Source organism: Musca autumnalis, unplaced genomic scaffold (genome assembly GCF_047663935.1).
Source record: "Musca autumnalis isolate F117 unplaced genomic scaffold, ASM4766393v1 scaffold_3, whole genome shotgun sequence".
In the NCBI taxonomy this organism is placed as follows: domain Eukaryota; kingdom Metazoa; phylum Arthropoda; class Insecta; order Diptera; family Muscidae; genus Musca; species Musca autumnalis.
This window is the reverse complement of record NW_027411866.1, coordinates 28,259,142-28,282,086: the sequence shown is the minus strand read 5'-3', so window position 1 is coordinate 28,282,086 and position 22,945 is coordinate 28,259,142. Positions and strand designations below refer to the sequence as shown.

General features: G+C 36.3%; 1 protein-coding gene across 1 annotated transcript; it reads left to right on the top strand.

The window, feature by feature from the left end:
- Positions 1–2,858: 2,858 nt before the first annotated feature.
- LOC141396617 (ryncolin-1-like) lies at positions 2,859–20,353 on the top strand. Its single transcript, XM_073972232.1, has 6 exons — positions 2,859–3,081; positions 3,135–3,250; positions 19,313–19,408; positions 19,492–19,584; positions 19,718–20,122; positions 20,192–20,353. Exons 1-6 carry the CDS (start codon positions 2,995–2,997, stop codon positions 20,319–20,321), a joined length of 927 nt encoding a protein of 308 aa, XP_073828333.1. The 5' UTR covers positions 2,859–2,994; the 3' UTR covers positions 20,322–20,353.
- The last annotated feature ends 2,592 nt before the right edge of the window (positions 20,354–22,945 follow it).

Here is a 22,945-nt window from a genome sequence, read left to right as displayed (position 1 = left end):
AAGGATTTTGTTAGATCTTGATCCAGTATGTAATTATGTAAAATTAACAGTCCAAAATTAAAACAAATAATTTCATTCTAAAATATATAAATGGGTAATCTATTTTTCTTAAGAAAATAGTACACCTAGATATATGGTTTATTCTGAAACTCATAATAAAATTTTGTGTAAAATTGTTCCTCTTTTGACAATTTTCACCTAGAACCAAGTTTCATGTTATTTTCATCTATCAACTCAAAAAAAAAAAATTCTTAAAAAACTTGGGAAATATTTTCATGTTTTTTCAACAAAATTGATATTGATATTTTCATGATACGTAAATAGACGTTTCATATATTTGGTGACCCATTGTGAAATTTGACGAAAAATATTTTTGTCTTTGACATTATCTCGGGAAAATTGTGTTTTGTGGGACAATTTTGAATAAATTCAGATGAAGTCCGACATTAACCCTAAAACATGTTTTTTTTTTTATTTTTAGAGATTCCTGGCAATTAAAGAAGATTTATAGATTTGGTGTACTCTGGGACCTATAGTGAAATTTTATGGCGAACAATTTCGTAGAACATTTTGATTTGATATGATCACATTTTAAAGGAGTTTTTGAAAGATTTTTGAAAAAAAGTACCAAAAAGACCCCTTTGATGAACCGTATGAGTATTAGAATTATTAACAGAAATATTTCCCACACCCTCCTCTGTAAAGTTGCCAAAGACACTATATACCTAAAATGCAAGGATTCCAAGATATCTTAACTCGAATATTAAAAAAAAAAAAAACTATAAATGGGCGGAACTTGCCCCCGCCTACTTTGGTTACTTTTCGATGTAAACTTTAACAAGTAAAAAGTCGTTAAGTTCGGCCGGGCCGAACTTTTTATACCCTCCACCATAAAATAGTCTTAATTAAAATGGAATAATTAGGGTCCTTTTACAATTTTAGGTGGAACAACTTTTCGACAATGGTTAGACTCCTACTGCCTCCCACTATTGCTTAAGTTACACTGTGAACACAAATATTGAGACAGAGATAATTCCTTTTGGAGATGAAAGCCCTTGGTGTGTGTATATTAAAAACCCCGAAGGACAGATGCGCCGTGAATCGAACTTCCGCGTTATGGCGTGAGGAAATTTTTGCAAGAGACCCTGTAAGCCTTCATGAATTAGCATTATATCTTTGTTTGTTGTTTTTGTAGAGCACTTAAGCAACAGTGAACAAAGATATAACGCTAATTCCTGATGGCCCACAGGGTCTCTAACAAAAATTTCATCACGCCATAACGCGGAAGTTCGACTCACGGCGGATCTGTCCTTCGGGGTTCATAATATACTCACCAAGGCCTTTCACCTCCATTTTGTTGCACAGTGTTATCTGATCTAATCTAAAAAAAATGTATTCAGCTAGGTGAAAGGTACCACCTACGGGGCTATATCAAAGAGAACCTATCTTTAAATTTTTTAGCGGAAAAGTTTTATAGCTGCAGGGAACTTCAAGAGTCAAATTGACGGTAGTTTCATCAAAACAATGTAGACCCTGAAAAATGGACCCATGTTGACGAATTTTAGTGAAGAAATTTCGTGACCACTGAAAATTCCCGAAAATCGGGAGGTACAGTTATATGGGGGATATACCAAAACATGGACCTATATTGACGATTATTTTTGAATAGACAAAATTGTAGCTAAAATTCTCAAAATACCGATCATTACAGCTAGTTCGGTTAAAAATTGCAACTAAAATTCTCAAAATACGGAAATTGGGAGGTACCGTTATATGGGGGCTATACCAAAACATGGACCTATGTTGACGATGCTTGGTGGAGATATTTCATGACCACTGAGAACCTCAAATGGCAAATTACAGCTAGTTCGGTTAAAAATTGTAGCTAAAATTCTCAAAATACCGAAAATCGGGAGGCACCTTTATATGGGGACTATACCAAAACATTGACCTATGCCCATATCCTTTGGGATATAAGTTTGTTGATCACTAGAAACCCTAAGTGCCAAATTATAGCTAATTCGGTCTGCAAATGTGGCGAAGAACGTCAAAATACCTTAAATCCGGAGGTACCGTTATATGGGGGCTATACCAAAAAGTGGACCGATATAGCCCATCTTCGAACTTGACCTGCCTATGGAAAAAAGACCCTCGGGTGCAAACTTTCAGCACTCTATCTCAATTATTGCGGACGCTAGAGTGATTACAACAGACGGACAGACGAACAGACAGACGGACAGACAGACGGACAGACGAACAGACAGACGGACATGGCTAGATCGTCTTAGAATTTTATCCTGATCAAGAATATATATACTTTATAGGGTCGCAAATGATTAGTTCGATGTGTTACAAACAGAATGACAAACTTAATATACCCTCCATACTATGGTGGAAGGTATAAAAACGCCGATACACGAGTCTCATATTTTTAGCTCAACTTTCATAATCTACTCAGTTTTTCCCATCATTTGAAAAAAATTGAATTTTTTTGGACAGTGTTATTGCAGTCGTATATTTGACGGCTCATGCGACACCTACTATACATATGTACCATATACGCAGTTTGATCCATCTAACATTTTCCCTAAATTACAAGGGAGTGAACAAAGAAGGTATGTGGTTCAATCCCCAACCAGAACATGATGACACTTGTTGACCGCAGCAAAATTTTTCAACTAAAGAAACTATCAATAATTTCATCTTTCCCAATGGGGTAATTTTTTAGAAATTACTGATTACAAACGAAATGTTTGTTTTAAGTTAAAGATTACAAGTAAACTATCTGTTGTCATTTCTAAATAATGCATATCGTTTGCCAGCAACTACTTGTCAAATAGATAACGCTAAGTTATTGCAATTACTTATGATTTTAATCTAAACGGCCTGCTTTGTCAATTAATCTGAAATCATTGCCTTTATAGAAGAGCTTTCTTTGGACTTATTTTTCAGTACATTTCCAAGTGTTGTGATTGTGATTTTAAATTTTGCAAAATGAAAGTGAATTTTACTATTTTCTTGTTGAAAATTATACTCACGTTAATTGAAGCAGCTGATAATTCCACCAGCGAAGAATTTTATGTAAGTCGTTATGCCAAATTATAATTATATCTTAAGTCATTATAATTTTCCAGAATCCCTACGAAGATGAACATAGCTTATTTTTGTGGAAAAATTTGTTTATAAAAGTCAATACACTTTTGGTGGAAACGAATAAAGTCAATGACAATCTTTTGAATATCGACAAGAAGTAGGTATCCGAATGAATTGGTTTAGTTTTGCGACAAAAATACTTCGCCCTTCAAATCTAATTCTTCTCAATCCATATTTGAGGCTCCAAAACTGCCTAACCCACATGGTCAAAAAATCAAACTGACTATAAAGATCTAACCGAAACCTTGGGAAAAAAACTCCCTATTGAATTATAAACACTAACACTAGGTTATACTACCTCCTAAAACAATTCGGTTTTTTATTTTTTTATTATTTATTCATTTGTTTATGTATTTATTTATTACATATTTATTTATTTACTTATTTATTTATTTATTTATTTATTTATTTATTTATTTATTTATGTATTTATTTATTTATTTATTTATTTATTTATTTATTTATTTATTTATTTATTTATTTATTTATTTATTTATTTATTTATTTATTTATTTATTTATTTATTTATTTATTTATTTATTTATTTATTTATTTATTTATTTATTTATTTATTTATTTATTTATTTATTTATTTATTTATTTATTTATTTATTTATTTATTTATTTATTTATTTATTTATTTATTTATTTATTTATTTATTTATTTATTTATTTATTTATTTATTTATTTATTTATTTATTTATTTATTTATTTATTTATTTATTTATTTATTTATTTATTTATTTATTTATTTATTTATTTATTTATTTATTTATTTATTTATTTATTTATTTATTTATTTATTTATTTATTTATTTATTTATTTATTTATTTATTTATTTATTTATTTATTTATTTATTTATTTATTTATTTATTTATTTATTTATTTATCTATTTATTTATTTATTTATTTATTTATTTATCTATTTATTTATTTATTTATTTATTCAATATTCGTCGGAGACCCCCAATGCGGTATAGCAATCTTGATATCTCGACGAGATAAAGCGATTTTGAGATGTGTGTCCGTCCGTCCGTTTGTCCATTATAAATTGTAATCAAACTCCAGGGCGCGATTATGGACATATCGTCCGAAATTTTACATGGAGGTCGGGTTCAGGCCAGAAAAGACACCTATTGTTATTGGTGATGATCGTGAAATATTTAGCGGGTGAAATGGACCAAAACCGTAATTTTTATCCAATTTTGTAGCGGCTCTGTAGGTCGCAATAATAGTCCGATCGCCTCAAAATTTTAAATAAGGTAAGAGTATAAGACAAGGAAGAACCTTGCAAAGTGAGATGATGATCAGTTAATATTTAGAGGGTTAAATGGACCAAAACTTTTGTGTGAAAATTGTGAAAATTTGTAATATACAGCTTATATCTTAATTCCTGGAAGTGACATTCCGGACCAGTGAGATCTACTTGAAAGTGGAACGCTTGACCTTTCAATTGATGCCAATTATGTTGGTGTGTATGATCAGATAACAGAGTTACAGCCTAATACATTCCGTTATTTGTTTGTAGTATAATAATAAACTCGCTAGAAGTCGCAATTATACATCAATAGTTACGAAATTTTGCACCGGGTAAGAGTATAGATCCAAAAAGATGCCTACAATTTTTAATGATGATCTGATATTCTTTAGCGGGTGAAATGGAACATTACTTTTGTATGAAAAATATCAAAATTTTATTTTTGGTCGATATTTTAATTCCTTGAGGACATATATATTTCGCAAAGTAGCCTACATATAGGTGACGTAGGGGATGGAAGATACCAAGGAACGGTCCTGACCGCTTTTAACATGGCAAAGCCCAGGATTTATCTTGGTCCCTCTTTCATCTCAAGTGGACATTGACCTCCCCGTGGTGTCACCTGGGGAACTGCCTTTAACACCCGTTAAAGGTAGTGAGCTAACATGTGCCGCGCGTTCACCCATAAGAACGTTAAAAACTTGGGTTTGGGCGTCGGGTTAGTAACCCTCCCCTAGAAAAAACAGCCTACTATGAAAAAACGAAAGAAAAGAAAAACAAACCCCTCTAAAGTTGAAGAACCCCGCAAACGTTCGCACTCTTTATAGAGAAGGTGCAGTCTTCGCATTGGCAGACGTACTTGGAAAGTACAAAGCCGATATTACTGCCATACAGGAAATACGATGGACTGGGAAAGATGTCACAACAACACCTAAAGGTGACGCACTGTAGTATAGCTGCCATGACACAAAGCATGAGTTTGGTTGCGGTTTTGTAGGTGGTCGGGGGTTAAAACATCTGGTCTCCAGCTTCACCCCAGTGAATGAAAGACTTGCAACAATTCGATTTAAAGCAAAATTCTTCAACATCAGCTTTATCTGCGCTCATGCCCCAACCGAAGACAAGGACGAACAGACCAAAGATATATTCTACGATAGCTGAGAAGAGACATATGACCGTTGTCCTGCCCATGACATTAAAATTGTTCTAGGCGATTTTAATGCCAAAATTGGAAAGGAGAATATCTTTGGACAAACAGTTGGGAAATTCAGTCTACATAGTGAAACATCAGACAATGGAATGAGGCTGATAGACTTCGCAGCGGCAAAAAACATGGTAGTTAGCAGTACCAGATTTAAGCATCTCGATATTCATAAGGGCACTTGGCTGTCTCCAGACCAAAGAACAATAAATCAAATTGATCACGTTGTGATAGATGGAAGACATTCATCGAGCGTGTTGGATGTACGATCGTTCCGAGGAGTAAACATAGATTCGGACCATTACCTCGTTGCAGCAAAGGTACGTACCCGTCTAAACGTTGCAAATAAAGCACGGACAGACACAACACGAAAGTTGGACATCGCCAAGCTGCAAACACAACAGATAGCCACAGCATATTCCACTCAACTGACCCAATTGCTTAATGATAGCGCTTCTCGTCCCGATAACATATCAGCACAATGGCAAAATATTACCCACTCCATGCAAACAGCCGCAAAATCAGTACTTGGATACCAGAGACCTCCACCAAAGAATCCGTGGTATGACCAGGAGTGCCGTGCTGCTACCGAAGAAAAAATGCGGCATATAGGGCTACTTTACAATCAGTAGCAACGTGTAGCGCACGAGAGAGGTATCGGGAGAAAAGGAGAGAGGAGAAACGTCTTTTCCGCAGGAAAAAGAGAGAAATGGAAAAGAGGGAGTGTGAACAAATGGAGATGTACAGGAGACAGAACGAAGTCCGAAAATTCTACCAAATAGTGAAGCATCAAACTGATGGCTTTGGTACAGGAATATCCTCCTGTAGAGATCAACAAGGTAATTTGGTAACTGATACAGATAGTGTGCTCAGGATATGGAAAGAACATTTTTCCAAACTGTTGGTATCCGATAGCAGTGAAGACGGCGAAGATACCACAGATCCAATCCCAGATGATGGTATTGAATGTATACCGCCCAGCCAAGATGAGGTAAGGACAGCAATAAACCGGCTGAAGAATAATAAGGCGGCAGGAGCAGATGGCCTACCAGCCGAGCTGTTCAAAACCGGAGGCGACACGCTGATAAGGTGTATGCATCAGCTAGTTAGCACCATCTGGCAGGAAGAACGCGTACCCGACGATTGGAACGTGAGCATCCTATGTCCAGTCCACAAGAAGGGTGATAAGACTGTGTGCTCCAATTATAGGGGCATAAGTCTGCTCCCTATTGCATATAAGATAGTATCTGGCATATTGTGTGAGAGACTAAAGCCTATGGTCAATGAAATTATTGGACCCTATCAGTGCGGCTTTAGACCTGGCAAATCCACCATTGACCAGATATTGACCTTGAGACAAATCCTGGAAAAGACCCAAGAAATGCAGATCGACACCTTCCATCTTTTCGTCGATTATAAAGCAGCATTCGACAGCCCTATACGTCCAAAGGTGTTCCAAGCCATGTCTGATTTTGGTATTCCTGCAAAGCTCATTCGACTTTGTAGAATGACATTAACTGAGACGAGATCCTCAGTTAAAATTGGAAAGAACCTCTCCGAAGAGTTTACTACCAAAAGAGGTTTCAGACAAGGAGACGGCCTGTCGTGTGATCTATTCAACATCCTGCTGGAAAAGGTCAAACGAGACGCGAATGTCAAAAGAAATGGAACGATATACACGAACAGCCACATGTTACTGGCTTATGCCGACGACATTGACATCATGGGTCGATCGGTAAAGGAAGTAACTGACACCTTTGCAAAAGTCGAAAGAGAATCTGCTAAAGTTGGTCTGGCAGTAAACGGTGTAAAAACCAAGTTGATGGTATCGACGCGTAATATGTCCATAAACACCGCACCATCTGTGAATGTTGGTACCTATAATTTTGAGGTAGTAAAGGACTTCGTCTACCTCGGTACCGCCATAAACACAACAAATAACATCAGTTGTGAAATACGAAGAAGAATAGTGTTGGCTAACAGATGCTACTTTGGGCTGAGTAAGCAGTTTAGGAATAAAGCCACCTCTCGTCAAACAAAAATAACACTGTACAAAACACTGATACTACCCGTGCTAATGTATGGTTCCGAAGCATGGGTACTTGCTCAAGCAGATAAGGCAGTGCTTTGTGTGTTTGAGAGAAAAATTCTTCGAAAGATCTACGGGCCAATCTGTGTTGACGGCGAATATCGGCGTCGTGTGAACATCGAGCTGTATCAACTATACAATGACATCAATATAGTTGAACGAATCGAGATACAACGATTGCGATGGCTAGGCCATGTTATAAGAATGAGTGATGATGAACCCGCTAAAAAGGCGTATAAATACGGGCCGCACGGAGGTTCTCGCAGATCTGGAAGGCCAAAGCTTCGTTGGAGCGAACAAGTGAAACGAGATATCAGAAAGCTACATATCCCAGATTGGGAAAATACAGCAGCAAACAGAGAGGATTGGAGATTTTTTCTTAGTTCGGCTTATGGAACAAATGTTCTGTAAAAGGCCAGCTAAGTAAGTAAGTAAAGCCTACATATGGAAACAAACTACTGACCTTTCCTCTGATGTAAATTGCAATAAAGTGTTTGCTAGATAACGGACCTACTGCCTAATATATTGTTACGAATGTAACTGATAGATTTAAGTTAATTTAGTTTAATTTCCGTTAATTTAAAAATTTTAATTGTAACGTAAAGTTTTATTACGCATTTACTTTATGTAAGCAACAAAAACTATCATGTAGAATTCTCTTTATCATTCTAGTTCTGACTTTACCTTTCATTAATGTGATTTTGTTTGTTTTGCCAAAATCATGTAATTATCGTTTAGTTTGCTACTTCTTTATTTCTTGCATTTGTTTGTTGTTGTAATTACGTCATTAGTGTGTTTGTCTACTTGTATTTGATCTTCCTCCATGTATGTGAGTCTGGTTGTTCGCTTAGTGCAAATGTGCGTCTGTGTGTTCGTTGTACAGATTCGAGGTGTTGCCAGACGTGTTCTAGAGGTCACTCGAACGGGGAGATTTTGGGATATAAATACAGGGGGAACTAGCAGTGACGAGATCGGTTAAAGAAGAGCTGCGTGCTAACTAGAGACAAGCTGCGTGCTTAGTAATTAAAGTCAGTTCCGAATAAGTGTAATAAAGTAAATAAAGCATTGTAGAAACGTAATCTAAAACGAACCCTGTTTTATTTGTTACAAATCGTATCGGGGAATAAAACAACGTCTACGCGGATATTAGCTAAACCTAATTCCGTAACAATATAATGGGTTTTGTGTAGAGAACCACATTTTTATCCCATGCTGCACATGGTCTCTCCAAAAGTTTATGTAACACCACGAAATATTCGTCCTAGACTTCTTATTTGGTGTGCCAAAATTCATATCTCGACGAGATAAAGCGATTTAGCGATGTGTGCCCGTCCATTAAAAATTGTAAACAAACTTAAGGCCGCAATTATGGACCTATTGTAACGAATTTTTTAAGGAGGTTGGGTTCGGGCCAGAATAGAAATGATTAGGTTTTAGTGATGATCGTGAAATTTTCAGGGGACGAAATAGACCAAAAACAAAATTTTAACCAAAAAATGTTAAACAAAGTTTGAGTTTATGATGAAGAAGAAGCGTACAAACCAACGTTTGTGTGAACTAAATTTTCCTTTCCTGTTACAAAAATGTTTTTGTCATGCTAGATAACTTTTTGGTTTTGGTCATAAGTATTATACATTATTACATATCTGATATTTGATAATTAAATTTTCACAATCATTGAAAAGAAGTTCCGTGGAGAGCGATTGTCCAGGAATAGTATTATAGGGGTATCCCATGGTCGGCTCCGTCCGACTATAGACTTTTCTTACTTGTTTTTGAGTAAAGTTTTAAACTATTTTAAAATATCCATGAAATATGTAAAGTATTTGTACTATTACAGAGAATTATTTAACTACACTGGTATACTTATTGTTCAACATATTTGAAAGTACACTCATACTTCGATTTGCGTTAATAATTGGTTCCGACGCAAAGCGAAACAACGCAACTCGTAACACATGTTTCCACATGTTTTAGTAACTTTTTCACAAAATTTAACGTCAGAAATATAAGTTATTAATGACACAAATCGAATCAGTACCGTAAATCGAAGAAATCTATTATATTTTTTCTTAACGCAAATCGAGGTATTAGTGTAAAAAAATAATGAACACTTTTTGAGCAATTTTCTGCATTGCTGTCGTTTAGTTTTAAGGTGTTGTTTAAACGTTTAATCGTAATTTTAAGCTGACTGAAAGTGGTACTGAGTTCAGAACAAGATGTTTATTTGTATTTGTTGAACGTTTGTAGCATATTACGTGCAATACTTATAAACAACATATAGAAAAAACATTCTTGCGATCTTTTGCTTTTGAAGTTTTTGATAAAAGTGTTCACGTAGGCGAAGACTATTTAAATTAGTTATTGTATTCAGAAAGTAACTTTAGTTTGTGTAAACTATATATGACTCTTATTTTAGTTGTCCCATCTCCGCCTACGTGAACCACTGATTGCCATCACTGATAGTTCTTCCTAATTCTCCTTTGTGTCGGCCTTGACCGTATCGAAAAGGTAAACAAACGATATTGTCGTTTTTGTGCGTGCCATGGTTTTTTGGCAGTCTGTCGATTACCGTGTATAAAGTTTGACCGTCTCCCTTTGCAACTAGCAAAACCTTGAAAGTGTACAACAACAATTATTGAATTTTCCCTTTGGCGTATTCTGTCCCCGTTGGGAGAAATCAAAACTCGCTATCTCTGGTGTTTGTGTGCTTTGCCCCTGCGCGGCTATCTGATCATAATAAACTGTGCGCGTTGTAGTTTTTCCTGCCCCAGGAAGGCGATAATAAAAACGTTTAAAAACCCAAGTATCGCGTCGCGAAACATACCTCAAATCTTTGGTGTGGATATTGGAGCTGCCGTTGGTGTGTGGTATTGACCATAACAAAGAGCAATTCAACAATAAAAGATAAAATCGTTGCATATCTATGTGGTTTTATATTTTTTTTATAGTCTCTAACACGTGTTTGTAATGAACTATTTTGAACAATTACACATTCCTTATTATGAACAATTACACATTCCTTATTATGTTTGAAATTTGCCAAAAATAAAACAAGTGAGCAAAGGCTATAGTTGGGACGGGGCCGACCATGTGATAAGCTTTTCACGTAAACATTTCTTTTAGGGAATATAATCCAGAATATAATCTGCGACCCCCATAAGCAACCAAAGTTTCGTGACCAACCCATCAAAATTGCGACCTGTAGCGTGAATACAAGGTTTAGGTGGACAGACGGACGGACGGACACACATAGCCAGATCGACTCAGGTCGTCGAGACATTCATTTTGCAATATATGTGTGGGTCTACGACCATTATTTCGATGCCTTACAAACTTTTTGGCCAAAACCAACTTATAGTACCCTCCCCACATATTGGTGTAGGGTATAAAAACTATATCAATCATTTTTATACCCTCAGCCATTAGGCTAAAGAGGGTATTTACACTTTGATACGACCAAAAATGTACCTCCTCGAAATAATGGTTTTAGACCCCAAGTATGTTTGTACGATATCCGTTTCAGACAATTTTGAGTATATCTAGCAATGTCCGTCTGTCTGTCTGTCCGTCTGTCTGGCTGGCTGGTGCGCACGATAACTCTCAAACGGAGCAATCGATTCGGTTCAAATTTTGGGTATCGAAATATTTTGTCCAGATTTGATTTAAGTTCGAAGATAGGCCATATAGGTCCACTCCTTCAGGTACCTCCCCCACAAATGTTCCAAAACTGTCGCAAAATTTGTGCGCACGATAACTCTTGAAGGGAGTAACCGATTTGGTCCATACTTTGTATATCGTAAACATTCTGCAAGAGGAAGATGATGTTCCAATGTGGTCTCAATCGGCCTACTCCTTCGAGTACCTCCCACACAAAATTTTGGAAAAGTTCTGTTTAGGGCCATCTCTCGAATCACTGTGATTTTTAAGTTAGCAACTTGTATTCACTGCCCTCCATACGACGATACAAGTTTCATTAGGGGCAAGTAAATACTTCCTGAGAAAATAGCCTGAAAGTTGCAAAAAAAACCCCCTATGACACCGTGTGTAGTGGTTGGAGAGCAAGATAACTCTTGAACGGATCTGCCGATTCGGTCCACATTTTGGTCTTTGTAATATTTTGTGCAAACTTAGTTTAAGTTCGAAGATAAGCCATTTCGGTCCACTCCTTCAGGTACCTCCCCCACAAATGTTCCAAAACTGTCGCAAAATTTGTGCGCACGATAACTCTTGAAGGGAGTAACCGATTTGTATATCGTAAACATTCTGCAAGAGGAAGATGATGTTCCAATATGGTCTCAATCGGCCTACTCCTTCGAGTACCTCCCACACAAAATTTTGGAAAAGTTCAGTTTAGGGCCATCTCACGAATCACTGTGATTTTTAAGTTAGCAACTTGTATTCACTGCCCTCCATACGACGATACAAGTTTCATTAGGGGCAAGTAAATACTTCCTGAGAAAATAGCCTGAAAGTTGCAAAAAAAAACCCCCTATGACACCGTGTGTAGTGGTTGGAGAGCAAGATAACTCTTGAACGGATCTGCCGATTCGGTCCACAATTTGGTATTTGTAATATTTTGTGCAAACTTAGTTTAAGTTCGAAGATAAGCCATTTCGGTCCACTCCTTCAGGTACCTCCCCCACAAAAGTTCAAAAATGTTCGGAAAAATTGTGCACACCATAACTCTTGATTGGAGAGACCGATTTGGTCCATACTTTACAATCCTAAAATATCTACCAGATATAGATCAGGTTAGAATATGGACTATATTTGTCCACCCTTCGGGTACCTCCCACACAAAATTTTGGATAAATTCACTTTAAGACCTGCTCTCGAATCACATTGATTTTTGTTGAAGCAACTTGCATTCGCTGCCTCAATTACGATGGTAAACGTTTTTCAGGGGCAAATCCATACTTCTTGAGTAAACACAGCGATGTGTGTAAAAATCCCATATGGCACCATATGTAGTGGCTGAAGATACACTTCCATAATGGTCAATGTAGATCCATTCCTTTTAGTATCTCCTCCGCAAAACTTTTGATCCCTAATCCTAATGAAAATTTTTGTCGGTTCAAATTCCCAAACTTTATAAAAACCACTAAATACATAATTTTTTTGGGAAAAAAATTGTTTCAATATATACAGGCTGAGGGTATATCTCTGTCGGCAAAGCCGACTGATGCTTTTTTACTTGTTATGATATAGGGGATTATTCTGAACGAAAATTCCCGGTGAGTTTTGGTCTTTCCGCCGTTTTAACTTAAGGGAGAAAGTGAAAAAAACTCACATTAACCCCAATAATTTCTGTTACACTGCAGTGTCGTCCATTGAGATTATTGGAAATTGTTATCTTGCTAAAAAATTATTAAATGTCTATTTTATTTTTATGTTTTGTTCGACCTTTCGAAAGTTAATAAAATTAAGATTATTGTGATTGAAGTCAAGGATTTTTCTGTCGATTACTCTTTGAATTGTATTTTGGAAAGTATTTTCAATGGATGCACGTTCCTAGAGATGTTCTTCCTTATTCGGCAAAGGACACTGTGATGACATACGAAATCAAAAAAAAAAAACAAACAAACAAAAAAAAAAACTGATCGGAAACAGATTCTACTACGTCAAAATCTCAAGAAAAACCAGTCGGGTTTGCGGACAAGAATATACCCTGAGTATGTGTGACCGGAAACTTCCATCTACGGACAGCGGCTACACAACCAAAATCCTTTAACCCAAGGTTATGTATTAGGTGATTTTCATTTTATTTATTTCATATTTGTTACATATAACCAAATTATTACCATAAAGGAAGGGAAGCTATGACTACTGAGGTTCCAAGCTTACACACGTATATTTACTAATAATTATCCATAGAGGTCTTAAACTGCACTTGTCTAAAATATTTTGAACTATTCTGTGGGGGATTTCGAAAGAGTCGATAAAATTGTACTAAATATAGTACCATTTAGTATTTTTCGTACACTCATAGTTTCCAAAAACCCTTTGGTACATCTTTTTTACTCTTCATAAGTGACCCTCAATCCAAATTTGAGGAATCACACTCTATCCGTTCATCCGAATCCAAATTGTACTAAATTTAGTACTGTTCGTTCACATAAGTACTTCAACAGTAATCTCAATTACGAATTTAAGATCCCGACTCTATCAGTTCACCAAAATCCTCATCGTACCAAATTTAGTACTTTCAAAAACTTCACCAATCCTTCACTCCAACAGTAATCTAAATTCCAAATTTCAGGATTCCAGCCCTATATGTTCACCCCAAATACCTATTGCATCAAACTTAGTACCATTTAGTACTTTTGTACACATAAGTACGAATTTCCAAAACTACATCCATATCTCAATCTTACACTCCAACAGTAATCTTAATTCCAAATTTCAGGATTACAGCTGCATCCGATCACCGTAATCCAAATTGTACCAAATTTAGTACCATTTAGTACTTTTTGTTCCCATAGGTCCGAATTTCCAAACCTACCTCTCTCCAACACTCTCTCCACTCCAGTAATCTTAATTTCAAATTTCAGGATTCCAAATTTATCCGATCACCCAAATCCAGATTGTACTAAATTTGGTACCACTTGGTACTTTTCGTAGCCATAAGTACGAATTTTCAAAAGTATCCCAATCCCACACTCCAATAGTAATCGTAATTTCAAATTTCACTATTCCTGCTCTATCCGATCACTCAAACCCAAGATTTACAAGATTTATTACCATTTAGTATTTTTCGTATCCATAAGCAAAAATTTCCAAAACTACCTCAATCCTACACTTCAACAGTAATCTTAATTCCAAATTTCAGAATTCCTGCTATATCCGTTCACCCAAATTGTACTAAATTTAGTGCCACTCAGTACTTTTTGTAACCACAAGTACTAATTTAGTACTTTTCGTTGCCATAAGTACGATTTTCCAAAAGTATCCCAATCTCACACACCAATAGTAATCATAATTCCAAATTTCACTATTCCAGCTCTATCCGATCACTTAAATTCATATTGTATCAAATTTGGTACCATTTAGTACTTTTCGTACCCAAAAGAACGAATTTCCAAAATACCTCTATCCTACAATCCGACAGTAATCCTAATTCTAAATTTTAGGATTCCAGCTCCATCCGTTCCCCAAAATACAAATTGTACCTTATTTGGTACTATTTAGTACCTTTCGTACCCACATGTACAAATTTCGAAAACTACCTCCATATCTCAAACCTACACTCCAACGGTAAAAGTAATTCCAACTTTATCGGTTCGCATTCCAAAAACCCTTTGGTACACCTTTCTAACTCTCCATCAGCGAACCTCATTCCAAATGTCAGAATTCTAGCTCTTCGCGTTTCCCTAATACTAAGGGTACCATATTTAGTACCTTTTAGTACTTTTTCGTACCGTTCTAGTTCGAATTTCCCAAAATCCAGCCTTATGTGACACCTTGGGATCAAGAGTGACACTCCCCCAATATTTCAAGATTCTAGCTCCAGCCGTTTAGCCTGGGCGTTGATTATGAATCAGTCAGTCAGTCAGTCAGTGAATCAGTGAGTCATCATTACAGAACTCTTTTATAAGTATAGATTTTTCGATTTTTGTCGTAGGTTGGGAACAGTGTGCAGTGTTTGCATATTATCTAGCAAAGACGAGTCTTCAGTAGTGGGATTCTGTAACTCATTTTTGCTGTTATCGATAATTGTCGGTAAAATGAAAATGCTTATAATTTCGATAATTAACGAAATTTTTCGGTAAGTTAACGATGAATAAAAAGTAGTCGCTAGCCTCTACCGACACAAACAGTGATGCCAACTTTTCTTTATGTTTTTAGTCATAAATTTGCGATTTAATTTTACCGATTTTTGTCGGTAACAGCAGAAATGAGTTACAGAATCCCACTACAGGTATATTTGAATTGAAGTCCCCAGTGATAATTACGTCCTTAATGCCCAAACTTGCGATTTCTACAGTGTCTCGAAGCTGATTTAAATAGATTGTGTTGTTTGGTCGGTAAACGTATACGCATAATTCAATAAATTTATGATCAATATTATCACCAATGGCTGAACTTAAACGATATCTGGCATTCAATGTGTTCTTGGCATAAATAACGACACCAATGCCAGGACGTTCTCTGTCAAATCTAATTAGAGTGTAATCATTCAGATTGCTAAAACTATCGGGAAATTTTTTTCAAATATATGTATATTTGGATTCATCGAGCTTGTTTATCAAACTTTGAGAATTAATATGACATAAGTTCAAAACCCTCTCTTTGTGTGGCAGAGATTTTTTACCACATTTTTGGTTACGTCCTTGGAATTTTTATACCCTCAGCCTTTAGGCTAAAGAGGGTATTTACACTTTGATACGACCAAAAATGTGCCTCATCGAAATAATGATTTTAGACCCCAAGTATGTTTGTACGATATCCGTTTCAGACAATTTTGAGTAGATCTAGCAATGTCCGTCCGTCTGTCTGTCCGTCTGTCTGGCTGGCTGGTGCGCACGATAACTCTCGAACGGATCAATCGATTCGGTTCAAATTTTTGGGTATCGAAATATTTTGTTCAGATTCGATCTAAGTTCGAAGATGGGCCATATAGGTCCATTCCTTAAGGTACCTCCCCCACAAATGTTCAAAAATTGTCGCAAAATTTGTGCGCACGATAACTCTTGTAGGGAATAACCGATTTGGTCCATACTTTGCACATCGTGTAATTTCTACCAAACTAAGAGGAGGTTCCAATATGGACTCAATCGGTCCACCCCTTCGGGTACCTCCCACACAAAATTTCGGAAAAGTTTAGTTTAGGAACTGGTCTCGAATCGCTTTGATTTTTGTTTACGCAAGTTCTATTCGCTGTCCTCTATACGACGCTGTAAGTTTCATTAGGGGCAAGTCCAAACTTCCTGAGAAAATAGCCTAAAAAAATTACAAAAAACCCTATGACACCGTGTGTAGTGGTTGGAGCGCAAGATAACTCTCGAACGGATATGCCGATTCGGTCCAAAATTTGGCTTTCGTAATATTTTGTCCAAACTTAGTTCAAGTTCAAAGATGGATTATATCGGTCCACACCTTCCGGTACCTCCCCCACAAAAGTTCGAAAATGTTTGGAAAATTTGTGCGTACGATAACTCTTGAAGGGAGTAACCGATTTGGTCCATGCTTTGCACATTATGAAATTTCTACCAGACTTAGATGAGGTTCCAATATGGACTCAATCGGTAAACTCCTTCTGGTACCTCCCACACAAAATTTCGGAAAAGTTCAGTTTAGGACCTGCTCTCGAATCGTCTTGGTTTTTGTTGTAACATCTTGTATTCACTGTCCCCTATACGAAGGTACAAGTTTCCTCAGGGGCAAGTCCATACTTCCTGAAAAAATAGCCTGAAAGTTGAAAAACAAACACTATGACACAATTTTTATGGGTGGAACCGCAAGATAATTCTCGAACGGATATGCCGATTCTGGCCAAAATTTGGCCTTCGTAATATTGTTTCCAAACTTAGTTTAAGTTCGTAGTAGAGTTGTGATTTCTAGTTCGTTTAGCTGATCGATCTTTTTAGTTCAGGTCTTTTGATTGAACTAGTTCGTTCTTTTAGTTCAGTCCCTCGTTCAGCAAGCACTATGCAATAAAACTCTCTAAAATGTTGCACATTACCATATAATTGACCGAAGATCCTATAAACTGTTGATAATGAATTGGGAGAGTGCTCTTCTCGTTGGTAGAGTATACCCAGGACAGTGTCACACAAGTTCTATTAATTTTTTTTTTGAATTCTGGCTCATCAACTATGTGTAGCGCATGATGACCTTTTGCTACCATTTTGCCTATCAATTTCTTCAAGTTTTTCATAGGAGGCGGTCTCCGGATTTTGAGAGCTTGTACTTGGTTTAGAGTCCTGTGTGTTTGCTGCCGTTTCAAGAGGCGGTTACTGCCTTTTCACCACCAAAGGAATTTGATTATGATTTGTCTTCATGTGTCTACTTAAATTGCCAATGTACCCTCCAGCAGTACTCAAGGATGTGGGGCAATACTTGCATGTCGCTCTTTTAGATTCATTTTCCTTAAAATGCATCTAAATTCCACTATATTTTCTGTTTTCAGACATATTACTTTCTAAGGACATATTTGCACTCTTCGATTGAGAAAAACTAGCAAAATGTAATTGTCTTACCCAGCGTTTACACATGACAGGACAGTTGAGTACATGTATTAATTGTCAAAAAAAACAAAACTTGCCTGTGTGACGTAGGCGTCTAGACGACTGCAAAAACAGTTGTCAAATTATGAATGAAAATCGTCGATTTGTTTTTGTTTTCCGTTCACATATTTTGTTTTTGTTCATGTTCTTTTGTTTTCAACACATTTCAATTATCATCTCACTTGTTTTACAAAAATGTCAAAAATTTGTTAAAAAAAATTTTAATTTGTTAAAAAATTATGGACAGCTGACAAATGTATGTATGGGTTAGTAAATCAGAGATTGAAGACAAATTGTATGGTGCAAACGCCGGTTGCAACAGCAGACATTTCTTTCGTTCTTTTACTGAACTACTGAACTATAACGAACGACTTCGAGTGATCTAGTTCAGTCGTTCTTTGAAGTGAGTCGTTCAATTGAACTAGTTCGTTCGCGAACTACACAACTCTAGTTCGTAGATAAGCCACATCGGTCCACTCCTTCAGGTACTTACCCCACCAAAGTTCAAAAATATTCGGAAAAATTGTGCGCACGATAACTCTTGATGGGAGTGACCGATTTGGACCATACTTTACACATTCTCATAATATCTACCAGATATAGATCAGGTTCGAATATAGACTATATTTGTCCAATCCATCCCGTACCTCCCACACAAAATTTTGGATAAGTTCACTTTAAGACCTGCTATTGAATCACTTTGATTTTTGTTTGTTGAAGCAACTTACATTCGCTGCCTCAATTACGATGATAAAAGTTGTTTCAGGGGCAAGTCAATACTGCTTGAGAAAACAGCCCGAAGGGTGTAAAAACCCCCTATGGCACCCCCATGGTCTATGTCGGTCCATTCCTTTAAGTACCTTTTCCACAAAATTTTTGAACTTTAATCCTAATCAACATTTTTTCGGTTCATACGACCAAAATTTTGAAACCCCCTAAATACATAAGTTTTTTGTGAAAAAAGTGTTTCATTTTGCACAGGCTGAGGGTATATCTCTGTCGGCAAAGCCGACTGATACTTTTTTACTTATTATTATGGTTTTCTGTTTGGATCATTGAATTGTAAATATATGATCAAAATTATGGTAACAGCAGCGCGTTTGTATTGTATTGAAAAAATTATGAAAAGTAAATACAAATTTAACAACAAAAAATTTTTCGATCGGATCGGATTTTAATGACAGTTTGTTATTATTTTGCTTCTTGTAACCGGCTATAGACATGAGAAAGACGTTTTTGTCGTACGGTGACATAAACTTCACATTATTTATTTCAAAAGGTTCCGGTTTGATCTCTATAGTCAGTGTGATTTTTTTTTTTTTTTTTGAGCATGTGGATTAAGGCGTTTTTGGCGCTGAGCCCCTCATTTGTACTTTCAGACAACATGAACAAGAGATGCAAAGTAATGATATGTTGCAACAAATTCAAGTAATGAATGCTGCCAACAACAAGTTTTATACTGAGTTCAAAAATGTGTAAGTATAATTTCCAGCTCAACATGACTCTAAGTACTGGTGTTGCGTAAGTTGTTTTCCCATTCATTTATTCTAATTTTCAGACTTCAAGAACAAGGGAATCAACTGAAGAAGATAGTGGAACATACAAAGGAAGTGGATGTGGTGAACAGATTTAATATGATAGCTAATGACCGGTATGTATACTCGTAATTGCAATGTGCCAGAAACGAAGACATTTCAAATTGTTTAAATCCTCAAAAAAATCTCTCGTATTTAAATTAACAAATTTAACAAATATATTTTATGCAATTTTTATGTAATCTCAAGCTGGACAACAATTCTACGGAGAATGGATGGAACGGTTGATTTTTATAAAAATTGGACAGAGTATAAATCCGGATTCGGTAATCCACCTTCGGGGGAATTTTTCATTGGCTTAGAAAAACTTCATCTATTAACCACTGCTGTACCAGTTGTGGAATTAAAAATTCTACTAAAAACATGGGACAATGAGGAGCGTTACGCCATCTATGACGGCTTTCAGATAGGCAATGAAACAGAAAAATATCGTATCAAATTATTGGGTAAATATAGTGGAAATGCAGGAGATGCCATACGGCCACACGTTGGACACAATTTTACCACATTCGATGAGGATAATGACACAGATGGCGGAGGAAATTGTGCCAAGGACTTTAAAGGTGCATGGTGGTTTCATGGTTGTTATAACAGGTATAGTCTTTCCATGACATACCATTGACATTTGTATTTTTTATCATTTTGTATTCGATTTTCTTTCAGCCATTTATTTGGGCCCTATAGACAACTAGCAAATGCATATAAAGGTGGTATTGGCTGGGTTAATTTTGCATGGAAAGGCAATTTATATTCATTTCAATATGCCGAAATGTTGTTGCGACCAAAATTATAAATATAATAAAATATTTACAAATATCAAATAAATAATACAATTTTCTCTCTGTCTCAAGGTTTAATACAACAAAAATTTATCAAACTATTGGAAGACAAAATAACATATAAAGATATTAAAATGGATCCCACTACGACATTACAATCTTCCAACAACAATTTAGTTGCAGATCTTTTTGTATAACCACTACCACAATATAGAGGGTATATCAATTTGTCATTCCGTTTGTAACACATCGAAATATTGGTCTCAGACCCCATAAAGTATGTATATGACGAAAATTTTCTAAAATTTGTCTTTTCCATTAAAAAAAAATTAAAAACATTTCTTGGTACTACATGAAAGATTTTTGGTATATAGATTAAGATTGGGTGCCACCGTGGTGCAATGGAATGCACACCCGCCTTGCGCTCAGAAGGTCTGCGGTTCGATTCCCAGGCCAGGCAACATCAAAATTTCCAACGGTGGCAAAATGCCCCTCAGTAATGTTGGCGACATTTCCTGAGTATTTCAGCCTTGTAAAACTTCTCTGCAAGTGGTGTCGTAAAACACGCCGTTCGGACTCGGCGATAACCTGTAGGTCCCATTTCACTGAGCTAATTGAATCGGGGTGAACTCGTTGACATGAGAGAAGTCTCCCTTGTCCCTTATGGGATGTTTGTGGAACAATTATAGATTAAGAAAAAAATCGTAATTCCTAATCTGCGTTTTAATTTTAATAATTAGAACAAGTAAAAAGTCGTTAAGTTCGACCGAGCCGAACTTTTTATACCCTCCACCATAAAATAGTCTTAATTAAAATGGAATAATTAGGGTCCTTTTACAATTTTAAATGGAACAACTTTTCCCAATATTGCTTAAATTACACTGAGAACACAAATGTTGGGGCAGAGATAATTCCTTTTGGAGATGAAAGCCCTTGGTGTGTGTATATTAAAAATCCCGAAGGACAGATGCGACGTGATTCGAACTTCCGCGTTATGGCGTGATGAAGTTTTTGCAAGAGACCCTGTAAGCCATCATGAATTAGCATTATATCTTTGGTTGTTGTTTTTGTAGAGCACTTAAGCAACAGTGAACAAAGGTATAACGCTAATTCCTGATGGCCCACAGGGTCTCTAACAAAAATTTCAAGAGTCAAATTGAGGGTAGTTTCATCAAAACAATGTAGACCCTCAAAAATGGACCCATGTTGACGAATTTTAGTAAAGAAATTTCGTGACCACTGAAAATTCCCGAAAATCGGGAGGTACAGTTATATGGGAGGATATACCAAAACATGGACCTATATTGACGATTATTTTTGAATAGACAAAATTGTAGCTAAAATTCTCAAAATACCGATCATTACAGCTATTTTCGGTTAAAAATTGCAGCTAAAATTCTCAAAATACCGAAAATCGGGAGATATCGTTATACGGGGGCTATACCAAAACATGGACCTATCTTGACGATGTTTCGTTGGAGATCTTTTATGACCACTGAGAACTTTAAAAGTCAAATTACAGCTATTTCGGTTAAAAACTGTAGCTAAAATGCTCAAAATACCGAAAATTAGGAGGTACCGTTATATGGGGACTATACCAACCCATGGACCTATGTTGACGATGTTAGGTGGGAATGTTTCATGACCACTGAGAACCTCAAACGGCAAATTACAGCTAGTTCGGTTAAAAATTGTAGCTAAAATTCTCAAAATACCGAAAATCGAGAGGTACCGTTATATGGGGGCTATACCAAAACATGGACCAATGTTGACGATTATTTTTGAATAGACAAAATTGTAGCTAAAATTCTCAAAATACCGATCATTACAGCTATTTCGGTTAAAAATTGCAGCTAAAATTCTCAAAATACCGAAAATTAGGAGGTACCGTTATATGGAGGCTATACCAAAACATGGACCTATGTTGACGATATTTGATGGAGATGTTTCATGACCACTGAGAACCTCAAATGTCAAATTGCATATAGTTCGGTTACAAATTGTGGCTAAAATTCTCAAAATACCGAAAATCGGGAGGTACCGTTATATGGGGGCTATACCAAAACATGGACCTATGTTGACGATGCTTGGTGGAGATATTTCATGGCCACTGAGAACCTCAAATGGCAAATTACAGCTAGTTCGGTTACAAATTGTGGCTAAAATTCTCAAAATACCGAAAATCGGGAGGTACCGTTATATGGGGCCTATACTAAAACATGGACCTATCTTGACGATGTTTCGTTGGAGATGTTTCATGACCACTGAGAACCTCAAATGTCAAATTGCATATAGTTCGGTTACAAATTGTGGCTAAAATTCTCAAAATACCGAAAATCGGGAGGTACCGTTATATGGGGGCTATACCAAAACATGGACCTATGTTGACGATGCTTGGTGGAGATATTTCATGACCACTGAGAACCTCAAATGTCAAATTTCAGATAGTTCGGTTAAAAACTGTGGCTAAAATTGTCAAAATACCGAAAATCGAGAGGTACCGTTATATGGGGACTATACCAAAACATGGACCTATGCTCATATCCTTTGGGATATCAGTTTGCTGATCACTAGGAACCCTAAGTGCGAAATTATACCTAATTCGGTCTGCAAATGTGGCGAAGAACGTCAAAATACC